Source organism: Uloborus diversus, chromosome 3, assembly GCF_026930045.1.
Source record: "Uloborus diversus isolate 005 chromosome 3, Udiv.v.3.1, whole genome shotgun sequence".
Classification (NCBI taxonomy): Eukaryota; Metazoa; Arthropoda; class Arachnida; order Araneae; family Uloboridae; genus Uloborus; species Uloborus diversus.
This window is the reverse complement of record NC_072733.1, coordinates 125,067,695-125,090,058: the sequence shown is the minus strand read 5'-3', so window position 1 is coordinate 125,090,058 and position 22,364 is coordinate 125,067,695. Positions and strand designations below refer to the sequence as shown.

At 32.2% G+C, this 22,364-nt stretch overlaps 1 protein-coding gene across 2 annotated transcripts; it reads left to right on the top strand.

Annotated features, from left to right (window-relative positions):
* The first annotated feature begins 12 nt into the window (after positions 1 to 12).
* Positions 13 to 16,689, top strand: LOC129218608 (flavin-containing monooxygenase 5-like). Of its 2 annotated transcripts, XM_054852928.1 has the most exons (5): positions 47 to 75; positions 1,522 to 1,596; positions 6,326 to 6,954; positions 12,365 to 12,769; positions 15,229 to 16,689. In XM_054852928.1, the coding sequence occupies exons 3-5, from the start codon at positions 6,334 to 6,336 to the stop codon at positions 15,712 to 15,714; spliced, it is 1,512 nt and encodes a 503-aa protein (XP_054708903.1). In that variant the 5' UTR covers positions 47 to 75; positions 1,522 to 1,596; positions 6,326 to 6,333; the 3' UTR covers positions 15,715 to 16,689. The 2 variants fall into 2 exon arrangements, with proteins under 2 accessions (XP_054708902.1, XP_054708903.1); XM_054852927.1 differs by lacking the exon at positions 1,522 to 1,596 and having other exon boundaries at positions 13 to 75.
* The last annotated feature ends 5,675 nt before the right edge of the window (positions 16,690 to 22,364 follow it).

Below are 22,364 nucleotides of genomic sequence, written 5' to 3'. Positions count from 1 at the left end.
CTGAACTGAAGCGATATTCATTTTGCAATCTATTGGCGTGAAGACCGCGTGAAGGTTTGATAAAAGCATCTGGAAGTATGTATTTATATTTTGATTCTTTTAATATACGTCAATGATATGTCAAAAAAATTTCACATTGAAAATTGATGACGATTTACATTTGATTTGGTTGAAATAGATTTTCATCGCTTTGCAATAACTTATCATATTGAATGTTTTTAAATAAAAATATGATGTTCTTCTTTTAAGGACGTATTTTTGTTCCAACTGTAATGCATTTAATAATTTGAGGAAGTAATTTGGGGTTTGATGTTGGTAAGTTTCGGTAGTAAATTTGAAAGATAATTTTAATGCATATAACATTGATTTAATTTTGAGTGATAGCCTCAAATTTCAGAAAACACCGCACATTTATTATCTTAAAGTTTAATATGAAGTTCACAGCAGTAATATAAACATTTCTCTTTTTTAAAAAAAATCTTTCATTTATTTCAATGCTTGTTTTACTAAAATTAACGTCTGCAAGAAGATATTTTGTATCTTTTTTTGGGCCAGTCCACAAAAAAGTCAACATTTAGTCCCGCATATAATATTTCATTAAAAGCTAATTTTAAAGGGAATGGTCAAAATATTTGACTTAAGAATTCCCATATATGTTTGTCATTTTTATCAGTAACACAATCAGTAAAACATTTTGAGTATTAATGATATTTACTTTACGAGAAAAAAAAGGGGGAAGGGGTGTTAAATGCAACCTTATTGTGCATTTTTTTTTGTCCAAAATGCTTATGAAAAATCTTTGAAGAACCAAAATAAAAGAGTTTCTGGTACTGAAAATGCCGCACAAATTCACTCCTTTGATAAATACTTGCAAATAAAACATAATTATAGTTTTCTAGCAATTAATATTTACTAAAACTAATTTTTACTGAATCTGCATGATCAGCAGTTTGGATTCAGAAGCAAGACTCAAAGTGTCTCGCGAAAGAGTTCAATGTGATAGGGGCTTTTAGGGTTACCCTTTCCGCTCTAAAACTTCCCGATTGAGTTTCCAACTCCAAAACAGTATTCTACACAGAGAGTATTCTGGCAAAACAGTATTTTTATTACCCCCACCCAAAAATGGTAGTTCCTTAGATTTATTAGTTTAAACTACACCCAGAAGATAGAGGTATTAATGTGCTTCCTCCCTAAAAATAAAGTGTAAAAAAAGTGTCTTACTCATTTGACTCGAATGGCTTGACTTGCGTTTCTTTTACGAATTAGTACATTTAAACTACAAAAACTGTTTCTCCTACGAAAGTCTATTTTTTTTTTTTTTTTTTGAGTAACCTTCAATTCAAAACTATAATACACACACACACACACACACAAAAAAAAAAAAAAAAAAAAAAGGAATGAATTTTACAAAATACAACAAATGCAATACATTCAAAATTTCTATAGACATATTTATGTGTGCATTTTTCTCTACATTTTCCCTACATATTTCTCTCTTTCTTTTCTTCCAACTAATGCCAGTCAACTACTACTGATCCTTTGGTGATCCCCGATGTGAACGTCTATGATTTCATCTCCGTCATTTCAAAGAAAGAGGTAGTATTAATAAATTTTGCAATTAAAGTTACAGTGCAAAACCTTTTATCCGCGATCCAAAAAACCGGGAAACTAGAAAACCGGCAACCTTTTGCCGATTTTCCGGCCATTTTTTAAAAATACGCATTTTCGGCAATTTTTGAAAAACTAAGCTTTTTTTTTTTTTGCAATACCTAAAAGAAAATAAGCGGTTTCTTAATAAATACCATATTACTCATCTATAACTCGGGAAAATGTTTACAAAAATGAACTTCAAATGGTTGTCTTTAACGCAGGGAAAAAGTTGGGGAATATTTTCTTGAACTAAAAAGTACACAAGTAAGTCTGAAATTTTTGTGTTTTTATTCCAAATGAAAAGTAAATAAATGAATATTGTCATATTATAATGCAATATTTTTTGAATGGCCTTTAATTAAAACCGTTTAGGGCGGAAGTGACGTCGCAAAAGCGCGTGAAACGCCGCGATTCTAGAATTTTCCGGATAGTTGATGGTAAAATCTAGAAATCGTTAAACGCAAGACTGTAATAAGGCTACTGGAACTCATAAATTAAATTTCAATTAGTATTAACTTAATGGGGCAAAAGCAATAGTTATTAATAATCGCTGACGCGAAACCTTTACAAAAAAAGTGAAAAAAAAAAAAAAAAAAAAAAAAAAAACGCTTTTTTCTTGCCTTTTCGTTCATTCTCTTTCATTTTAAAACATCGAAAATTGGTGTTTTTCTTTTCTTTTCAAAGTGAATGTGAGGGTCTCAGGTCTTTTTAAATAACTTAAGGTTTTTGGTGTTTAAATTATTCTCTCACTAGTAGTTTTTAATGTTTCGATATGGATATTGATAAGCATTTCTGAACTGTTTTCTTCTTATTTTAATACGTATTACTATTTGTTATAGTAATTTAATTTTTATAAACAATCGGCCAAAAGCTCTTTTTAGCGATCCAGAAAATCGGGAAATTCAGATATCCGGGATAGCTGTGGTCCCGAACTTCCCGGATAATTGGTTCTCTAGTGTTTTATCGTAATTAACGTTTGTAGAATTCAAGGAAAAAATTAATGGAACATTAGATGTTTTTGTTCAGGAATTTTTTTTCTGTCTTTTTAGTGTTAATTCCTTTATAATAAAAGCTGAAAAATGTTTTAATGCTGGAAAACTGAATTCGCAGCCGGTATTTATTAATTAATAACTTAGAGTTTTCAAGTGTCAAAGAAAAGTTAATAATAATGATGATATTTATTGGTATTCCAAATTTAATAAAACAATGGAATAAATAATATGTATTTCAAATACCAAAAGTTGACACATCAATACATATTAGTAAAACAATTTCGTAACATATTTTAACTAAATAATACAAAAACTGAAAGTGCGAGTAAGTTAAGTACTCTAGTTTTAAAATAAATAATGTGAGTTAATTGAAGACAGTTGTCATGTTGTCATAGATTTCAATCTGTATAAAATACACATGCAAAAGAAAAAAAAGAAAAACACGCAAAAAAAAAAAAAAAAATGGGATTGGAAATACAAAAGAACAAATAACACTGGTAAACAAGGTTTCTGTTCCTCAATAAGTAAGTACTGACTTTTATATTTTAGGAGGTGTTGAAAAAGATTATGACAATAAAAATATTCCATCCTCCATAGATTTTTGAAAAATCCAAAGTCTTTTAAATCTCAATTTAATGACAGTTATTCAACACATGTAGAATATTTTTGTCATTTACCATTTTATATAAACAATTACAAAGCTTAAAACTAATATAAAATACAAAAAATACATATTGTTTAAAAATGGTAGAAGAATAAAAGATTTTTTAAGAAAAAATATTGATATTTGTAAAAGAATTCTTAATTCTTTCTGTTGCTGTAAATGCCTTAACTGCGGATACTCTCTTATAGGCCCTAGCACAGACTTCTTTAATAAGATTCCAACGGTAATCTCGAGCAGATTAGGATTGAACCGTCCTTAATATCGCGTTGCAATTGCAGAAATATCCTGGTGAAAGCACTTCCCTTGCTCGTTGCTCACAGCTCCCATACTTCCGGGGGGGGGGGGGGATTTAAGTGAGTTGTCAAAAAAAAAAAAAACAATGACTTTGAACATCCTAATTTTCTGTAACTTTTTAACAAGTCTTTAACTACGTTTTCGTATCTAGGACTTCTATTATTTTCTAAGAATTGTGTCATGCTTTTTTTCCTATATCAGTTAAACTTGCTTCAAAATTTTGGTTCTTCATAAGCTTTCTAATTTGTGGGTCATTAAAAATATCCCCCTTGTGAGTGATAGGAACTGTTCCTGCAAATATTGAAATCTACACCCTTTTTTATTCATTACTTTAACGAAATTCTTCATTAATCCTAACTTTATGTGTGAAGGTGGGAGAATATATTTTTTTTATCAATTAGAGGATCGTTTTGGATTTTTGTTTTCACGTGCAATATATTGTTTGCGCTCTGGCCATTTCTGTTTGATGTAATGTTCATGTTTTGCCCTGCTGTTCCACTTGCACAGAAAATAGCAATATTTTGTATAATCGAGTTGCAGACCAATGAGAATGGCAATTACTTTTTAAAGTTCACATATGCTCCAATTATGATGCGAGTAGTCGGTTTCATGAAGCAATATCTTCATATTTTCGTAAAATTCTTTCAATATCCAAAAATAAGCTATGGGAACCGATGGCAGGGCATTTCCACGTGCCGGAAGTCAACTTCAACTATCGTGATCTTGTGTGAAATGATATGGAACGACTAGCGCCATCTGCTCAAGGTCGCAAACTTTAAACTTATCAAAGTGAATTCGGTTTCTACTTTCTTACTACATACCCTATTGCTGTAATGAGTTTAAAAATACGTCTATGAATCAAATGCAGCTAAAAGAAAAATGTAGTAAACTTATAACTGCTATAAAACAGCCTATACAATCCGAAAAGTATAAATGAAATTCCTTAAAATTGGAGGGTGCGATAGAAAACTTTTGCAAACATTTTTCAGCACCTTGAAATCTATAAGAAACACCCAAAATACATTGAGGAACAGATAATTCGTTAAAATTTGTTTTTCAGTGTAATTGTTCTAGTATACTTACGTCTAACGGAATTACGTGCAAGAATTGAACGAACTATATTTAAACGAAAATTTAATACAATGTATTATATTAATATTTGTAGCGATTTTTGAAATATATACTATTAACAGAATAGTAGGGGAACGTGAGGTAAAGTGGAATAGTTAAGATAATTTACTTTTTACAAAATGAAAAAAAACTAGAAATTTGTTTCCAAAATTCCAGTACACAAAGAAAGAACAATGTATTTGAAAATAAATCTTGCATTGAAATATTATTTTTAGATTTTGGCATTAAATTTGTACCTTGAAAAAAAAAGTGGAAAATTTGCACTTTTGTTTTCATTTACTTTTGTTTAATGGGGCAAAGTAAAAAATAAAGTATTTTTCTAATAATAGTTTCTATTTGATAACTGAAAGTATTTTTGATCAAATGGATGAGTAAATAAAAGAGTGAAGGAAAAATGAATTCATAATAAAGTAACAAACGAATAAATGAATAAAATAATCAATCAATATATAAGAAATAATGAATGAGTGAAAAATAGTGAATGAAGAAGAAAATATGTGAATAAATGAATAAATAAATGAATTATTAAGTGAAAATACGTAAATAAAGAAAACGCAATTGATTTAATAAATAATTTAATAAGTAAGCGAAAGGAAGTATTTTACTTTGCCCCACTCTCTTTGCCCCACATGCACTTGACTAATTGCACAAATTATTTAAAATAAAAATGAGCTTACTATTAAATGAATAAATACTGAACCGACTGTTAGAACGTTTTAAATTTAAAACCTTAACATCAAGAACTTGATTAGTTTATAATAACAAAAATATATTTTGATTTTCCACAAAATATAAACAATATGAGTATCAAATTTTGAAAACTCCTTGTAGTATCATAGCGTTGCCTCAGAACAACACTAAGACATCTAATCTTAGGAATAACACTAAGATATCCTACTGTTGCTCTGAGGTGACGATATGCTTTCAGCATTAACTTTTCCCTAACTGGAATAGACTACATGTGGCACACATGGCTAAAATATTACCAGATAGGTGACTTTAAAAATAGAGTAAATATTTCACCATTTCACTTTACCCCACATTCCCCTTCATATTTAAAGTAAAACAAAATTTAATTAAATCAACGAATTATTGAGAGTAGGAAACTTGGTTCATATATATCTTAGAGAAGCATTAGCAAAACAACTTTTGTTTATATTTGGGGAAAACTTTAGTAACACTGAATATTTTGTCCTATTTAATGTCAGCCTACTCCATAAACAACTAACTATATCAAACTTTCCAATTGGATGGAGGTCGCAATAATTAATTTATAATGAAACAGTCATAATACTTGTAAACATAATCACATTCTTAGGGATATTTTTGGTTCAATTATAAAACATCGACATCGAAAAAACATCAAACGCATAACATCGATATTTTAATTAAAATATCGATGTTTGAAAAAAATCGATATTGATGCCCTACTACTAATACACACACACGCATACACAGAAAACTTTTTTATCGTATCTGAAAGTAAGGAACTGTGGGTAAGGAAGTTTGAATTATTTCCTAGTAACTTAATAATTTTCATCTATGAGTTACGAAGTCATGCTTCATTTATTCAATTAATCCCTCTTCTTTGAAGGTGAAATAATGAAGATTTGCGTCATTGGTGCTGGTTCAAGTGGCTTAGCCGCTATCAAAGCTTGTAAAGAAGAAAACCTGGATGTTATATGCTATGAAAAAAGTGAGAACTTTGGTGGCTTATGGAGATACCATGACAAAGATGACGATGGCCAACCTTCTGTCATGAAATCCACCATCATAAACACTAGTAAAGAGCTGAGTGCTTTTAGTGACTTTCCTCCACCCAAAGATTTAGCAAACTACATGCACAATACTTGGATGCTGGAGTATTTTTCTCTGTATGCCGAGCATTTCGACCTTCTAAAGCACATAAAGTACACAAGTGAAGTAATTAAGGTTGAAAAGGCAGAGAATTATGCACAGTCAGGAAAATGGGCTGTTAGTGTGAAAAGCACTGGTGAACAAGACTCAGAAACAAATATTTTTGATGGTGTGATGGTTTGTGCAGGTCATCATATTTATCCTCATGTGCCTAATTTTAATGGATTGGAAGAATTTAAAGGTAAAGTAAGGCATACTCATTCTTTGAAATCATCAAATGGCTATGAAAATTTGAAAGCTCTCGTAATTGGAATTGGAAATTCAGCAGTTGATGCAGCAGTTGAATTGTGTAAAGTAACCAATCAGGTCGGTATCTTATCTCAATGTTCACTTTAATATGCTAGTATTTAAAAAATAGTGCACTCTATAAAAAAAAATCAACGCACCCAAAAGGAGTTTTTTTTTTTTGAATGAAACGAAATTTTAAATACATAAAAACATTCATATTAGAAAGAAATTAGAAAATGAAAGAAAAATAGAAGCAACTTTTATGTAGTTGTTTTAGTTTTTGTAATTTGATCCCTTTATTGCATTATATGCATAGAAAAAAAAGAAAGCATTTAGTCGTAAATTTATTATTTGACATAAAATGTTGCAAAACATCTTTTTGTATTTATGCAAGGGTGTAATAACTTGTTAAACAACTACATAAATGCCACTTCAAGTGAAAATAATAAAGCAGAAATATTTTTGGATATTTCTTCTCCGTATAATATTTAATTACGTTTGTGTAAAAATTCATTAAAACAATAATAACATTGAGTTGAAAAACATCTAGCAGCAGTAAATAAAATAATTTTAAGGCTAAATGTTAAATTGAGTGGAGTCTTTCTTTTTGCTTAGTAATTCAAAGTAATTGAGCATCTTTATATTAGTATTTGGGCTTTTAAGTTGACAACTGACTGTACGCAGTAAAAGGAAAACTGGAGCACTATGAAACCTTCATGGAAGCCCAGTATCCAGAAGATTTTCTAATAGTAATGAAGTTCTTTTTACAATGTAATTTAACAGAGACGCATGTCTTATTTTGAACATCCGGATTATTTTACATGCAACGACTTTGAAACTAATTTTCAAACTACCGCAACCTTTATAGTTATACATGAAATAGTACAAAAGATCACTCTAATAAAGGCTACAAAAGAAACTCACGGAGGCCACCCGTTCCTCACCTTTGTTATATAAGGATATGACAGAGGTACATATAAAAAAGCACGCAAAAAGCTTATAAACTACTCGCATACGCAGTGCAAGAAATCGATTCGCATTTGTAATGCGCTCTTTGAAAACGACCGCAGCGTAATTTTTTTTACCCTAAATAAAAAGTAAAAATGTTCGTTACAAATAAGCTTAAGCAAAATAAACTTAAAAAGTACAGTTTCGATCATGAAACAAAATCATCAAAAGAGGGAAGACAGGCGCATAAGCAAAATTCAGGGAAGCTTCAAATTTTCAGGAACATACTTGAATGACTATGACAGGACTTGGACCTTTCTGGGAAATATATAATCTATCTTTCTTGGGAAACTTTGTATTTCCTTAGGTTAAATTGAAAGTCCTTTTTAATTCTTTCAGTTGAATTTTGTTTGTCTAGATCTAGTTTTTTTCCTTCCGCGCTGAAATTCCACTGTTTTTCTAATGAACTTTTACATCATGCTTCTGAACAGATTTTTTTTTTCGATGTCAACTCATGAATTATTTAATATAGCTCCTCTAAAAGGCAGGTCACAATTTGAGCAACATTTTGAATCGTGAATTAAACGATAACTATTAGTTGTTAAATATCTGCAAGACCGCCGAGAGCCTAGCACAGTTTGGTTCCCCCCCCCCCCCTCACCCGACCATAAAAGTTACAAGACTTATACTAGTGTGACTCCGAATCCAATGTTTTTTCGACAACAATGTACTGAAAATCTACGTTCCGAGCAGTAGTGTACATAGATTTCGGTGCGTCCCCACCCACCCGCAATATTTATAACTGCCCCCCTGTAAGATTTTTCTTAAATATAATTTTAACATAGTGCTACACTTTTCCAGGGTCCGCCTTTATACATCTTGTGCCGCCGCACGCCATGGGGGTGCTATATACGCCATTGGTTCCGAGGTTTGACAAATTGTTACAAGGAACAATTGTAGCTGACAAAAAAATACTCGAGAGGGGTAGATATCTGCCGCAGCATCCTGATTAAAAGTTTTTGCTAACAACACTGCATTGATAATAACTTAACCCCATCAATGACAAACTAAATATTTCTTAATAAGAAATAAAGCATATTCATTGCCTTCTCAACCCATTTTCTGTTTAGACCTTTTCTTGAAGTCTGAAAAGAAATATTTGAAGTAAAAGTAGTTTTGAAGATTCTCTTGAAATTTTATAACAAACATTTACGAAACAATCTAAAAAAGAAGTAAATTTCGTCTAGTGCAAAAGGAAAATCCCATAAAATCCAATTTTATCCGTAGGAATCAAATAACGAAATTTCCTCTTCCAAAAAATGGGTAAAGTACAATAATTTTACATTGTGAGAGACAAAAGAAAAATACAACAATTATTTTAAATCTAATGAATTTTTCCTCACTGAACGGTAATTTTCACGCATAAACATTTTGAGCGAAACAATTTGAAAAAAGAATGTTTAAAGTTTTTCTGATAAAACCAAACCAAACACGCAAGATCAAGTGTACCAATAATTTAAGATTAATACTATGATTGAGCAAAATATGGGCATAATATGGGCGTAATATCTGGAATGAAAATATCAAGTATTTTTTTAAACAAAGGTTTGACAATGGTGACTTTTCTGTCCACAAAAGTTTCATATTTTTCAGAAGACTCTAACTATACTAACTCGAACTATAACTTTACATTTTTCTTCTTTTAGTGATGCATTTTCATATAATTTTCCACTAATTACAAAATTTAAACTCAGGACGCGTCTACTCATAGTATTTCAGGTGTAGAACGTTATCACATATTTCCAAATAAATAAATAAATATTGAAAAAAGAAAAATCACACACGCAACTTAGAGCTCTCAAACACGATCATCTACCAATGATTTTGCATGCAATAAACATCCGAGGAAATGATATTGTGAAAACAATTTAGTTGGAAAATGAAATAAACGAAAACCCTTTTATCCTGTTGCCCCTACAAAGTAGGAGAAAAAATCACTCATAAGGTTTAAACACATGAATGATTTTGTTTGAAATAAACATCTAAAAAAATGATAAAATTCTGAAGTACAATCAAAAGGAATCTACAATGACAAGCGCATTATAATTAGAAAAATGATTTTTTTTTAAAGTATAATTATGTTTTAGGTTTAAATAGCTTACTCTAGTTTATTAAAACTAAGGCTAAGAAATGAGAAAATTAGAAATTTGAAGAAAAAGTCGTTTTAGATCCCAGTTTTAAAAGCAAAAGGGCATATGCAAGCAGTAACACATTTGTTTATCCATGAAAATAATTTCTTAGACGAATTCAGCGCTCTTACCCAAGAATGATGAGGTTATAACACACTTTAATATTCATTAATGTAATGCTGCTGCCTGCAATGTAAAATGGAATTACATTGAATTAGGTGTCCTGAGTTAAAAGTATTTCCTAGATTTATAAATAAGAAACTTAACTCTGCAAGTACGAAGTTTAAGAATTATAAGAAATAAGACAAAAGATTTTTAAGAAAATCACGAAGGCAAAGTTTTACAGTAGACCCTCTGGTATAAATGTTTACCCGGGATGGAAAAAAAAATCTTCAATAACTTCAACCACTCGGCAACTACTGGTCAAAAGTAGTGAACCATCATCTACTAACTAGCAAAAAATTATCTGGTTTGAACTAATAGATACTTAACTACTCTTTTCAAATTAATTTCGGTTACCAAAAACAAGTAGCCACGCAACTATTGGGGATTGACTGTTCTGTTAAAGAATTGTACAGTCATAAAATCTACACTGTAAAAACGATTCAGAAACGTTCCTGGAAAATAATAGGCAGCTGATATGCCCAATTTCAACCAGTAACATATCGTACAAAAACCAGGCTCGATTCAATACCTACAGAACTGGAGCAGTGTGTGCGACCTTGTGGGTATTCAGATTATCACCCATCTCAAAAATCTAACCAAGGGAAGGGAAGTCCATTTTCAGTGGATTCCCTCTCATGTAAACATCCATGGCAATGAAGCCGCAGACATCTTGGCTAAAAGAGGTTGTTCAGAGTTGCCCAACAAGGACTTCACATTAACTTATAAGGAAATTTTCTCGATGAAGAAACAAGGAGACAGGCAAGTTTGGATCACCCCTCCCGCCCATCCCTGGTAACGCAGGAAGACCCCGGGAGGCTGGTTAGATTTCGAGGGTGACAGACATGATCAAACGGCCGTCTCGAGACTCATAGGTGGTTATCTGAAGAACATGAGTTTCGACTCTGGGTGTAAGATCTTCTCTTTGTGCAGCAAATGCAATCTGAAACCGGCATCCCCCGACCACATCCTTAATTGTTTGGGGTTCACTCTGGCAGATGTCTGTGCTAGCCCACTACTGGTGCTTGACTTCGCTAGGGTTCATGGCATCATGAATCTGATCTAGCTGCCGCTGGATCAATGAAGGATTGTAAACAACAACACAACAACAAAAACCAGAAATGTTTTCCGATAAAAGTGTGTAACCTTCCTGAAATGCTGGGAAATCTCCCCTGTTAAAGCCAGTCGTGAACCTTCTACAAAATTTGAATAGGTTTAATGTATTTGATTATAACCTTCCTGGTTTACCAAGAAAGCTCCTGAAGCATTAGCGCAATCATGGCCAAAACTAAGCGAATAATTGCAAGCAAGAACCAAACATATTCTTTGTTTGCAATTCCTGCCTCGCAAAACTGCAGCTATCCTGTGACTTATTTGCTTCCATTGGGAGCTTAGTGAATCCAGACGGACTGTAATTAAACTAAAGCTGATACACTTAATAAACACGCTCAGTCAACCTTTAAACTGGTAGCAAAAAACATTTTTCACACCAGTGAAAAGTCTGCATAAGTGCATCTTTTAGCAATGCAGGAAACTTTTTTGTGAAGATACTTGATTTTGCGGGGAAATAGGTGAAAACCTCTGAAATCCCGAAACGTTCCACGGAAATAACCAGTAACGTTTCGGAATTTTTTTACAGTGTAGATCTGGTTGAGGTAACAGGCTCAAAAAATAGTTTTCCTGAAATGCAGCAATTTGAGCAAATGCTGAATTTATGAATAGCTCGTTTGTCAACAAATTTTTTAAGTGCCTCCTTAATATATTATTTTGTAATTGAAGTTTCTAGATAGCTCAACGTAACAGCGCATAGGTGACCTATGTTCCTAAGTTGAACCCTGCATCGGTTACTTAATCTTTATTGTAGAAAAACAAAAGATGCGAACAAGAATCAATCAATAAAAAAATAACTTGTAAGTGCTAATAAATAGGTAATAATGCTAATAAATAGATAAACTGAGCTATTACACCAAAGTACCTGGCTGTTAAAAATTTCAAACAGCATTTAATGCTGACAGTCGCAGCTCATTGCTGTATTTCCAACAAATCGTTATTTTTATCTGAAAATCTCCTACAGGAGAAAAAAGCTGTGAATGAAACTAATTTGAGTCATTTTTTATGCTACAAATACTTCAAAATAAATAAAAAATAGTTTGTAAACCGATATAATATTGACTGTTTTATTATTTCAGTTATATCTTAGCAGTCGGAAAGGAAGTTGGATATTTTCAAGGATAGGACCCAATGGAATGCCATATGATGTTTTTTTGCAGAAGAGAGTATTTGAGATCCTAAGGCATTATAACTTTTTTAATTTTGCAAATTTCGCGTTGGAATATTTGTTAAATTTTAAATTTGACCACGCAAAATATGGTTTGAAACCGAAACATCGAGTTTTATCTGCACATCCTACCATAAATGATGCACTCCCAAACTGCATTCTCAGTGGCAGAGTTGTTATAAAGCAAAATGTTAAAAAGTTTACTAAGCAAGGTGTGATATTTGAAGGTGAAGATGAAGAACACAACATTGATGCAGTTATAATGGCAACAGGATATGAAATAAAATTTCCATTTGTGGATGAAACTATTTTCAAGGTAAGGTAATTAATATGGTAGAACACATTACTTCATTTCTTTTTAATGCCTCTTGAAATTTTTCCTAATCTAACCTATATTTAGATTAATACTAAAATATCGTATGTTATACCAGTAATTTATGTTATATTTTTGGTCCATAAAGTTCTACTTGTTTTGCAAGGTAACGTTTTGGGAACGAAAAGTTCTTCCTTCCCCCTTCCCCCCAAAAACAAAATCCAGTACACAACATCTAGCATCCAAACCTAAAAATTCAGCCCCAGGCATTGATGGTGTGCGTGGGATGCAGGATGTTGTGTGCTGGATGCAGGATACTGTGTGCTAGATGCTGTTTTTGTCACAAGAGGATTGTGTATCGTTGACAGGGTCGGGTACAAATAAATTCGACTCTGAATTACATGAACGCGGACTAGGAGTCAGAGGAGGAGCCACCTCCACAACCACGAGGAAGAGCAGCCACTCGTGGAGGTTGGTGGACCTCAAAAAGAATTGGACAGCAACAGCAGTAAAGTAAAAGCAACAAGTAATCGTGTCTACTGAAAAAGAGGAGACATTCCGGTGTTAAAGATTTCTGTGCTGGATTGGCTCAGGCCGAAGTTTGATAGCAATTTTTAGGCGCACCTTGATTAACAAACACTCAGGTTCAGGCTGTCCTTGTAAGTTTTGGCATGCGTAGTGCATGTTTTTAAAATGTGCATTAAATTTTAAAATGCTTTGTGTTTTTCTTCTCTATAAGAGAATACTGTCGTTTCGGTGGTAAAAAGATTTTAATAACATTATTTGGTAAAATGAGTTTTTTAATTTAAAAAAAAAAATCAGTTTTAAAGTAGATGACCTTATTTTATGAGAACCAACTCGCAGGAAAGTACATAACTATAGAAATAAATATTTTTTCTCAAAATAAAAGCAACTTTATTGCTCCCTTTCTGTCAACTTTAGTAGTGTGGCTTAATTTAACATAATTGTTACTTTTGCTGATAAAAATCTGGTGGATAGTTAACAGTCCAAATTAGGTTAGTGATTTTTTTAAAATTAACATTTACTTCCATTGCAAAATGAAAAATCATGATATATATATATATATATATATATATATATATATATATATATATATATATATATATATATATATATATATATATATATATATATATAGAGAGAGAGAGAGAGAGAGAGAGTTTTTTAAAAACTGTTACTTTTTACTGTCCTTTTGCTAGGCATTGTATTGTCTTCAACCTTATCTACTTGCTTTACCTAATTCCCTAAAAAGAAAATAGAAAAAAAAAAGTATTGCTCAACACAAAAAACATCTAAGCATTTTAATCACTGATTCACTCTAGGAAAATCTACATAAATTTGAAAAATAATTATGCTTGCATGCTACCGTTTAAACACAAATAAGGAAGAAGACTTAAATTAAGTTCACTTAGCAGTCATAATACAATATAATCCTCATTGTTAAGCCTAGTTAAAGGGTCGTCAGTAGTGATAGCTATACGAACCCAAAATGCAATACTGATATTAGGTATTTTTTCCAACAGTGATACCAGAATGCCGGTAGTAGAAATTTTTCAAAGATAAAAGAAAAACATAATTGCTTCGTAGTCATATTTCATAATGGTATTTAAAAAGTGTATTAGTTATTAAAATGTATTGTGAAAATAATCTATGTATATAAATATCGAAGTTTATTTGTGTGTGTTGGTGTGGGTGAGTGTGTATGTTCCTTATACAAATCCAGTTTTCGTCGGATTTTTGCCAAATTCGGCACAGGAGTTGTCATAGGGGGATTTTCTCCTCGTTATGGGGGGGACACGCCACGGGGTGGTTTTTTCATGCAAATCTACAGTTCACAAACTTTGTTTACAATCTTTGCCAAATTTGGCCCAGAGGTGCGTTGATGCTCAGGAATTCACATGGAGATTTTTTCGCCTTAGTGGGGGACCCACCTTAAAACCTGGCTAAAACCCCTTTAGGTGGTTTTAGCCAGAAAATTCATGAAACGGAATGTTTATGCCTGTCAATAACAATGACTGAATTATTGAACTTAAAACAAATCCAAAGAGGTCTAAATTTAAATTTTTAGTCATGAAATTACTCTTTTCTACACGTTGATTGGGAATTTGTACACTATTTTTTCCCTTCCATTTGAACCTGACTGTAGAACATGCGTCACTTGACACAATTTTTTTTCGCGGTAGACCGTGCAACGCCGGGCAATGCAGCTGGTATAAAATTAAGGAACAAGAGCTATAATAAAAAAAACAATAATAATAAGAAAGATAATGCGTTGTTTTATCATTCATGCATAACGTAATGGCTGAATTTAGTTATAAACCAGAACAAATTTTAAAGCGCAATACCCTTTCACCATAATGTTCGCATACTACTAAAATACTTCATAAAATCTTTGTAGTTTATTGCAGTAACTACATTTGTACAATATTTTTCTTTTTCAGGTTTCAGAAAACAGTGTTGAACTATATAAATTTGTGTTTCCACCACAATTACAGCACCCATCCTTAGCTTTTATTGCACTGGTACAGCCATTAGGTGCAATGTTTCCTATCGCTGAGGCCCAGAGCCGTTGGTTTGTGCAATTGATGCTGAAGAAAATCAAACTTCCGTCCAAACACGACATGGAAATCGAAATTAGCAAGCGACACCGCCAAAATAGAGATAAATTTGTTCCATCCCTTAGACATACAATCCAGGTTTTTTGGATTTCATATATGGACGAAATATGTTCCGAATTTGGAGCTAAGCCCAATTTGTGGAAAATGGCTTTAAAAGATCCAAAACTTGCCTACCTCTGCTACTTTGGACCGTGCACACCATATCAGTATCGTCTGCAAGGACCCCATACTTGGGAAGGAGCTAGAGAAGCAATATTCTCAGCATGGGAGAGAATAGAAGCACCATTAAAAACTTGCAAGAGGGCATAGGAACTTTAAAAATCTCAAAATCATTTTAAATGGTTCACGCTTGCGTAAAAGCAAAGAACTTCCTTATCTGTGTGCTACCGATAGCTGATTAAGTGTTAAATACAGATATAAAAACATGAACATAAGTGTAATAAAACGCAATAAATACCCATTGCATGACGTTTTAACCCTTCGAGGCATAGTGGCTTGATTTAAGCCCGCCTAGCAATTTAGTTTATTTTTTCAGCCAACTGACAGAGTTGCTTCTAGTGAATTCCTGAATTCACATGCTCTCAGTTCAAGAAAAAAATGTATTTTTATGTTATGTGTCTTAAAGTCTTAATTAGGAGAAGCAAAAACGGCTGAATAAAGTAGGTGCGATTGTTTTGAATCTGAAAAAAATGTCCGGCTTTGGGTATGAAAAACGATGAAAGTTCCTTTTACATATAGCATAGCTGTCATGAACCAAAGATTTTCTGAAATAGTTCGACTATAATTGCCATTCCGTATCTAAGAATACAAATGATACTTCCTTAACAATTTCTGTTGAAAGAAATCTGTTCTAAACTTTAATAAAGGAAGAAACGATAAAGGCCGAATATCACTGAATACAAGAAGGAAACGAAGTTGCGGATCTAAATGTTGATACTCAAGATTTAGATCAAGATTTTTTGAATTTAGAATGTACATACTAAGATAAAGAACTGGAATGCAATTATATTGGAAAGTTCAATCACTAGTGGGAAGAATTTAAAAGAAAATTATTTTTCTGTGAAAAATTAAGATTACCGTTACTTCTTCCCACGACATATTTCAGTAAATACTACATTCGATACTCATATAAAGACTAATTGTTTGATTTAAATAGAAATTTCTGGCCAGTTCGTACCTTAAATTTAATTGAGAAGAAGTAAAGACATGACATTATAAAACTTACAGTCAGCAAAAGCAAAAAAATACTTCATGTATCTCATGTCATATTCTAATGCACCACTAAATTTCCCTTGTTAAAATTTTTGTTGAATTTAAACTTTTGTGCTAAATGTAACATGTAGCTTTCTGTCCTTTGACGTAATAAGAATGATTCTATTTATTTTATTTGTTTAATTAATATTGCTTTCGTTGTTCAGACGAACCTTTCAAAAGCAATTTGTCAGTTATCCATTTTTTAATTTTAATGTTTCTTGAATCGCTAAATTGAAATTTGATTATGCTGTAAGAAAAAAAGTTTTTGAATGATGTTGAATACTTTTTTCGTGTACCTAAAAATAACTGAATTTAGTTAGCATGATCATTACTAGTTCTTAGTATTCCTGTAACTGAACGAGTGGGGCCATAACTGGTCAACCCGATGCCTTCCAATTCATTTAAAAATATGTATAAATCGGTTAAAAATTAAAAAAACTTTCACAGCTATAAAAGAGCAATTTCTAATTTATAACACCGTGGAAGTTGTTTTTCCCATGAGCTAGAACTACAACATCGAAGTTCAACAACAATTACATGTATAAAGAAAACCTAAGCGGTGCCTATAACTAGTCATTTACCCTAAAAGTTAAAAATTGGATTTTGTTCAGTCAAATATAAAGGAGTAATATATTTTCGGAATAGTAAAAACAAAAAAGATTGAAAAACAAACGAGCTGATGTGTTCATCACATGACTTCCTTTTACCCCAATTTAATGTCATTTCCCCATTACTGGCAATTTTAATGTGATTCAATAGTTTACTCTCCAAATATCACCAACAGTGGCAAAATTGAAATCAGATTTTTAAAAAAAAATCGCCAAATTTGATGCCAAGTGGGCGACAAAACTTGGCGACCAAAAGACTGACGATATATCGCCAAGTGTCCGCCAAATTATAACACCACTTGAGTTTACATCGAAATTAACAATGATTTTCCCCAAAAAGCGGCAAAAGACCCCTTTAAAAACACCCGAATGTAACCAAAAGGGGATGTGCACAACTAGAACCCACTAGGAGTCTACGTACCAAATTTCAACTTTCTAGGACTTGCCGTTCTTGAGTTATGCGACATACATACGCACATACATACAGACGTAGAAAATTCGTTGTAATTAACTCGGGAATCGTCATTATGAATATTTCTCGTGTCTATACGTTCTTCGGCACTTATCCACGTGTGGTCGAGTCGAAAAAAAAAAACTCAATATTCATTCGGGTATGAGTAAAATGGAAATTAAGGTCGATTTTTGAGTGAAATTTTTTTTACGAATACAATACTTCCTTTTTTGTAAAAAGAAGTAAAAAAAAAACAAAATGGCTAAATTACAGGTAAAGAATGCAATAGACTTTACTAGTCCATTTATTAGTAAGAAGTTTCTGCGAAACTTTGTTATTCTTCCAGATAAATTTTATACACCGTTATAATTTCTGCGAATTGCCAGTCTATAACGTCTCAACATCATAATCGAATAAAAAATGGCATTAGGGGTCGCTCACAAACGATATCACGCTTCCTCAGAGGAGGGTTTTTCGAAATTGCGTGATTTGTGCAATAGGAAGTGTGAAATCACACGTTTTAGTCGAAATATAAACATTTTTATAACAATATTTTTATGTAATATAGCGTAACAAATGAGAAGGAGAAGGGGGAAGAAGTGACACTTACTAAAAAAAAGGTTGGGGGGGGGGGATTCTGGTCAAATATATTGAAAAAAATGCGTGACATCATTTATGGATAGCACATTATTAAATAGTTATATACTGAGCCATATTTTCAATTTAGGTAGAACGATAATTTACCTAAATTCACTAAAGTGTTCTTTTTTATTTGATGTATGTCCCAGTTTTAAAAACGCTTCTTCATAAAAGTCCAATCTTATTATAATTTTTTTAACAACGGTGAAATAATTTAAATACAACAGAAGAAGTCCAGAAATATTTTCACTCGCGTCAGCCACGGAATTTGATCACTAAAGCGTAAAGTACAACATACTTAGAAAGAGCAAATTACTCAGGTAATAAACACCGCTTTGATCGACCGATTCCTACGAATAACTTAGCGTCTATCACTTACTTCATGTACATACTATAACTAATTTTTGTTTTGCAAATCACTGAAAAGAATATTAATCAGTAGGTGCCTAGTAATCTTCAGTCTAAATTAATATATTATATTTCATCAATCCAATAACTTATTCATACTAATTTTAATTCTCCACCAACTATTTCATAATTGAGGTTACTAGCTCAAACAGAATGCACGTAATATTTCTTATTTACATGAACGTAGGTTTTTTTTTTTTCTTTTGTCATCTGTCGCTATTTGTTGCTTCAGAAATAACTGTCAAAAAAGGTTAATAGGCTCATTCCATGTCAACTCACACACCTAAAAAGTGAGTGCTGACAGATTATAACCCTATTTTGCACGTTCATACCCATTTACTAAGTGGTATGAAAAAACAAATTTTGACCCTCTAGATGTTGTAGGTTTTTAGAGATAAGGGGTGGAAATTTTAATGTTTTGCTCCACCGGCTCATAGATGCATGAGAATAACTCTGGAACAAATAAAGTTAGAAACTTGAACTTTATATATTTTGAAAGTTTACATTAAGAGCTTCAGAACGATGTATTACATGATACAAAAATACAATTTTTCATTTTGAAGGTCATTTGAATTGACCTTTGACCTTGAGTATTTCCCAAAGTTATTGTTTTAAAAATCTGAAAAAAAAAAAAATTTGTATACACTATTATTTTCTTTATTTGTGCCAAGTTTCATGTTGGGACAACACTAGGGTCATGCATAATTTAACAATTTTTCATTTTGATAGTCATTTGAATTGAACTTTGACCTTGAATATTTCCAAAAGTTATAATTTTAAAAATCTGAAAAAAAAAATACTTTGTATAAACTGTTGTTTTCTTTATTTGTGCCAAGTTTCATTTTGGGACAACACTGGGATCATGCATAATTTCAACTTTAATGTTACTCCGAGTGGCTAAAAATCCATTGCCACCAATTGAAAGTCAAATACGCAGGCCCGAATTTGTCATAATCATGCTGATAATACAACGTTAGAAAAATGAAAAATTCATTCAATGTGATGTACAATGAGAAAATTACATAAAATAATTATACAAGTTATCCATGCAGTCAAACTTAACAGTTATATACTTTTTCTTGACAATGTTTTGCTAGGTTGTTTTCTGCTTCTGCAATTTTATATCTCCTTCCAGTTTCTGCACTTGAGCACTTGGTTTCAAGTCTTCACGCCCGCAATTTTATGGCAGATGAAAAGGATTACAACCAAGGTGCGCCTCGATGGAAAATCACGGGAGGCCAATATGAGCTTCCAAAAATGTCCTTATTCAACAAATTTTGTCTGATGACTCAGCAAAATTATCATCATTCGGCAAAATTTGGAGTACTTTTTGGCAAACTTATGATCATTCTGCGAAATTTGAAGTTCCATTCAGCAAATTAAAAATTTCTGACCTCCTAAAAATTAAAAGTTTGGGTCGCCTTTGCTTACAACAGACTAAAATGCAATGCGATCACATGTTTAGGTAAAGTAAGTTCTAAAAGGACTTTATTACTTGTAGCATTCTATTAGGACTTTATAAACACGAGCCGGTTAGTTGAATCAACTTTTCAATACAGTTGCTTGTTAACTCTTTGACTGGAGTATTCCATTGTCTTCACACGAGGTAACTTCATAGATTCAATTTTTCTTCTAAAAATACTCCACAACACTGTTAAAACTGAACCGAGTGTACTCAACAAATTTACTCGTGTGTAGAGAGAACGCTTGGCAATGCCCCGAAGAGTTGACTCAACTAAAAAGTTGATTCAACTCATCGGGATGAAAACCTTGTTGTTGTCTTGTGCCAGCAAGGCTGGCATTTTGGAGTGCGCTGCTTCACTTTTCCAACTGTACTGTAATTTGGTGTGAAGTCCGACTTCCACTATACACACATGCCATAGGGACCCGTTAATAGGGTAGGCAACCATTCACAGTATAACAACACATCCACACAAAGGAAGGACAGGAGAGAAAACATCCATGCCCGAGCCGGGATTTGAACCCGAGACCACCCATCGCAGACAGGGAAAATAGCATCTGTAAGTCAATTTGCAGACGATATTTAAAAAAGAGCAAATATAATTTTAAAATTGTTATACATTTCTAGTTTATCATCTGCCAAACGTTGCTATAGCATTATGTTTCAATTTATCGTCAAACATCCGTTGCATGAAACTTCTAAATTATAGCCGATTCCCTAGTTGTCCCAACACGAAACTTGGCACAATTGAGGAACACAGGGATTGTGTATACAGAGGAACAGAGGATTGTGTATAATATATATTGTTTTCAGATTTTTTAAATAATAACTTTCGGAAATATTCAAGGTCAAAGGTAATTTTGAATGACCTTCAAAATTTAAGATTGCATTTTTGTATCATGTAATAAATCATCTTAAAGCGCATTTTAAGAGCTTGAAAATGGTATCACGTTTTTGCATGTAGTGCAATTAGAACAAAAGTTATATGTGTTCAAAAGCTACTCCGTCTACCGAAATTCGTTTTATTGTAATGACCCCCAATCAAAGAAGATTTGTATTAAAAATCTAAAGGTTTCGGTTTTTACATTTATTACCAAACACTATCTCTGTAGCAAATTTTAGAAAAATCGGAAGAGGTTAGCTTGAAAATCTTACTTTTTTGATCAATTTGATATGGAATTAGCCAATACGTACGTAGTAAGTTTCAATTGACATTAATATATTTTACGTTATCAACCCATTAATTTAACCTATGAACTAACAATTTCATAATTGAGGGTACTAGTTGAAATGAAACAGAATGTGTCTCATTCACTTGGACATAGTTTTTTTTTTAATCTGTTACACGTTATTGCGCTTAAAATAGTGTAAAATAAAAGTTACTCTATTATCTAGCGTTATTAAAACCATTGTTATAAAAATTATAATTAAATTAATTGCCCTAAAATAATTTAAATAAGTAAATCATCCGCGCATATTTTCAGTAAAAGAAATCATAGGCATTTAATTGGTTATTTAAGCGTCAAATGCGAGATGAATTAAAAGATACACTTTCTTAGGCCAACATCGCTTTGGTTGACCAAGCATTACGCGAATATATCCATTCATTTCATACTTCATCTATTTGCTTTGTTTTAAAAATGACTGACAAAAATATTAATACGTACGTACGTAATTGAATTTCAGTCTACATTAGTACATAATATACTTTATCAATGCAATAACTTATTCACGTCAATTTTAATTTTACACTAACTATTTCATAATTGAGGGTACCAGTTCAAACGGAAAAGAATGTCCCTCATTTATTTGGCCGTAGTTTTTTTTTTTTTTTTCGTCATCTCTTACATATTATTGGGCTTAAAATAGCGTAAAATCACCAACCGCAGTTGCCGTTTTTTTTTGCGTAATATAAGGAAAAACCAGTCCGCAAACGAACAATTCACGCTTCGGTTAATACCTGTTCCACTTAACGAATTAACTCTCCCTTTCTTAGAAGATTTTTTTTTCAACATTTAAGACGTTTAGAAATACGTAAAGGTGGTTTGGTCAAGCATAACTCCACTCTTGTAGAACGATACCTTCAATGATCATTGTCGAGGATTTACCCCCGCGTTGAAGGTAAGATATTTTAGTT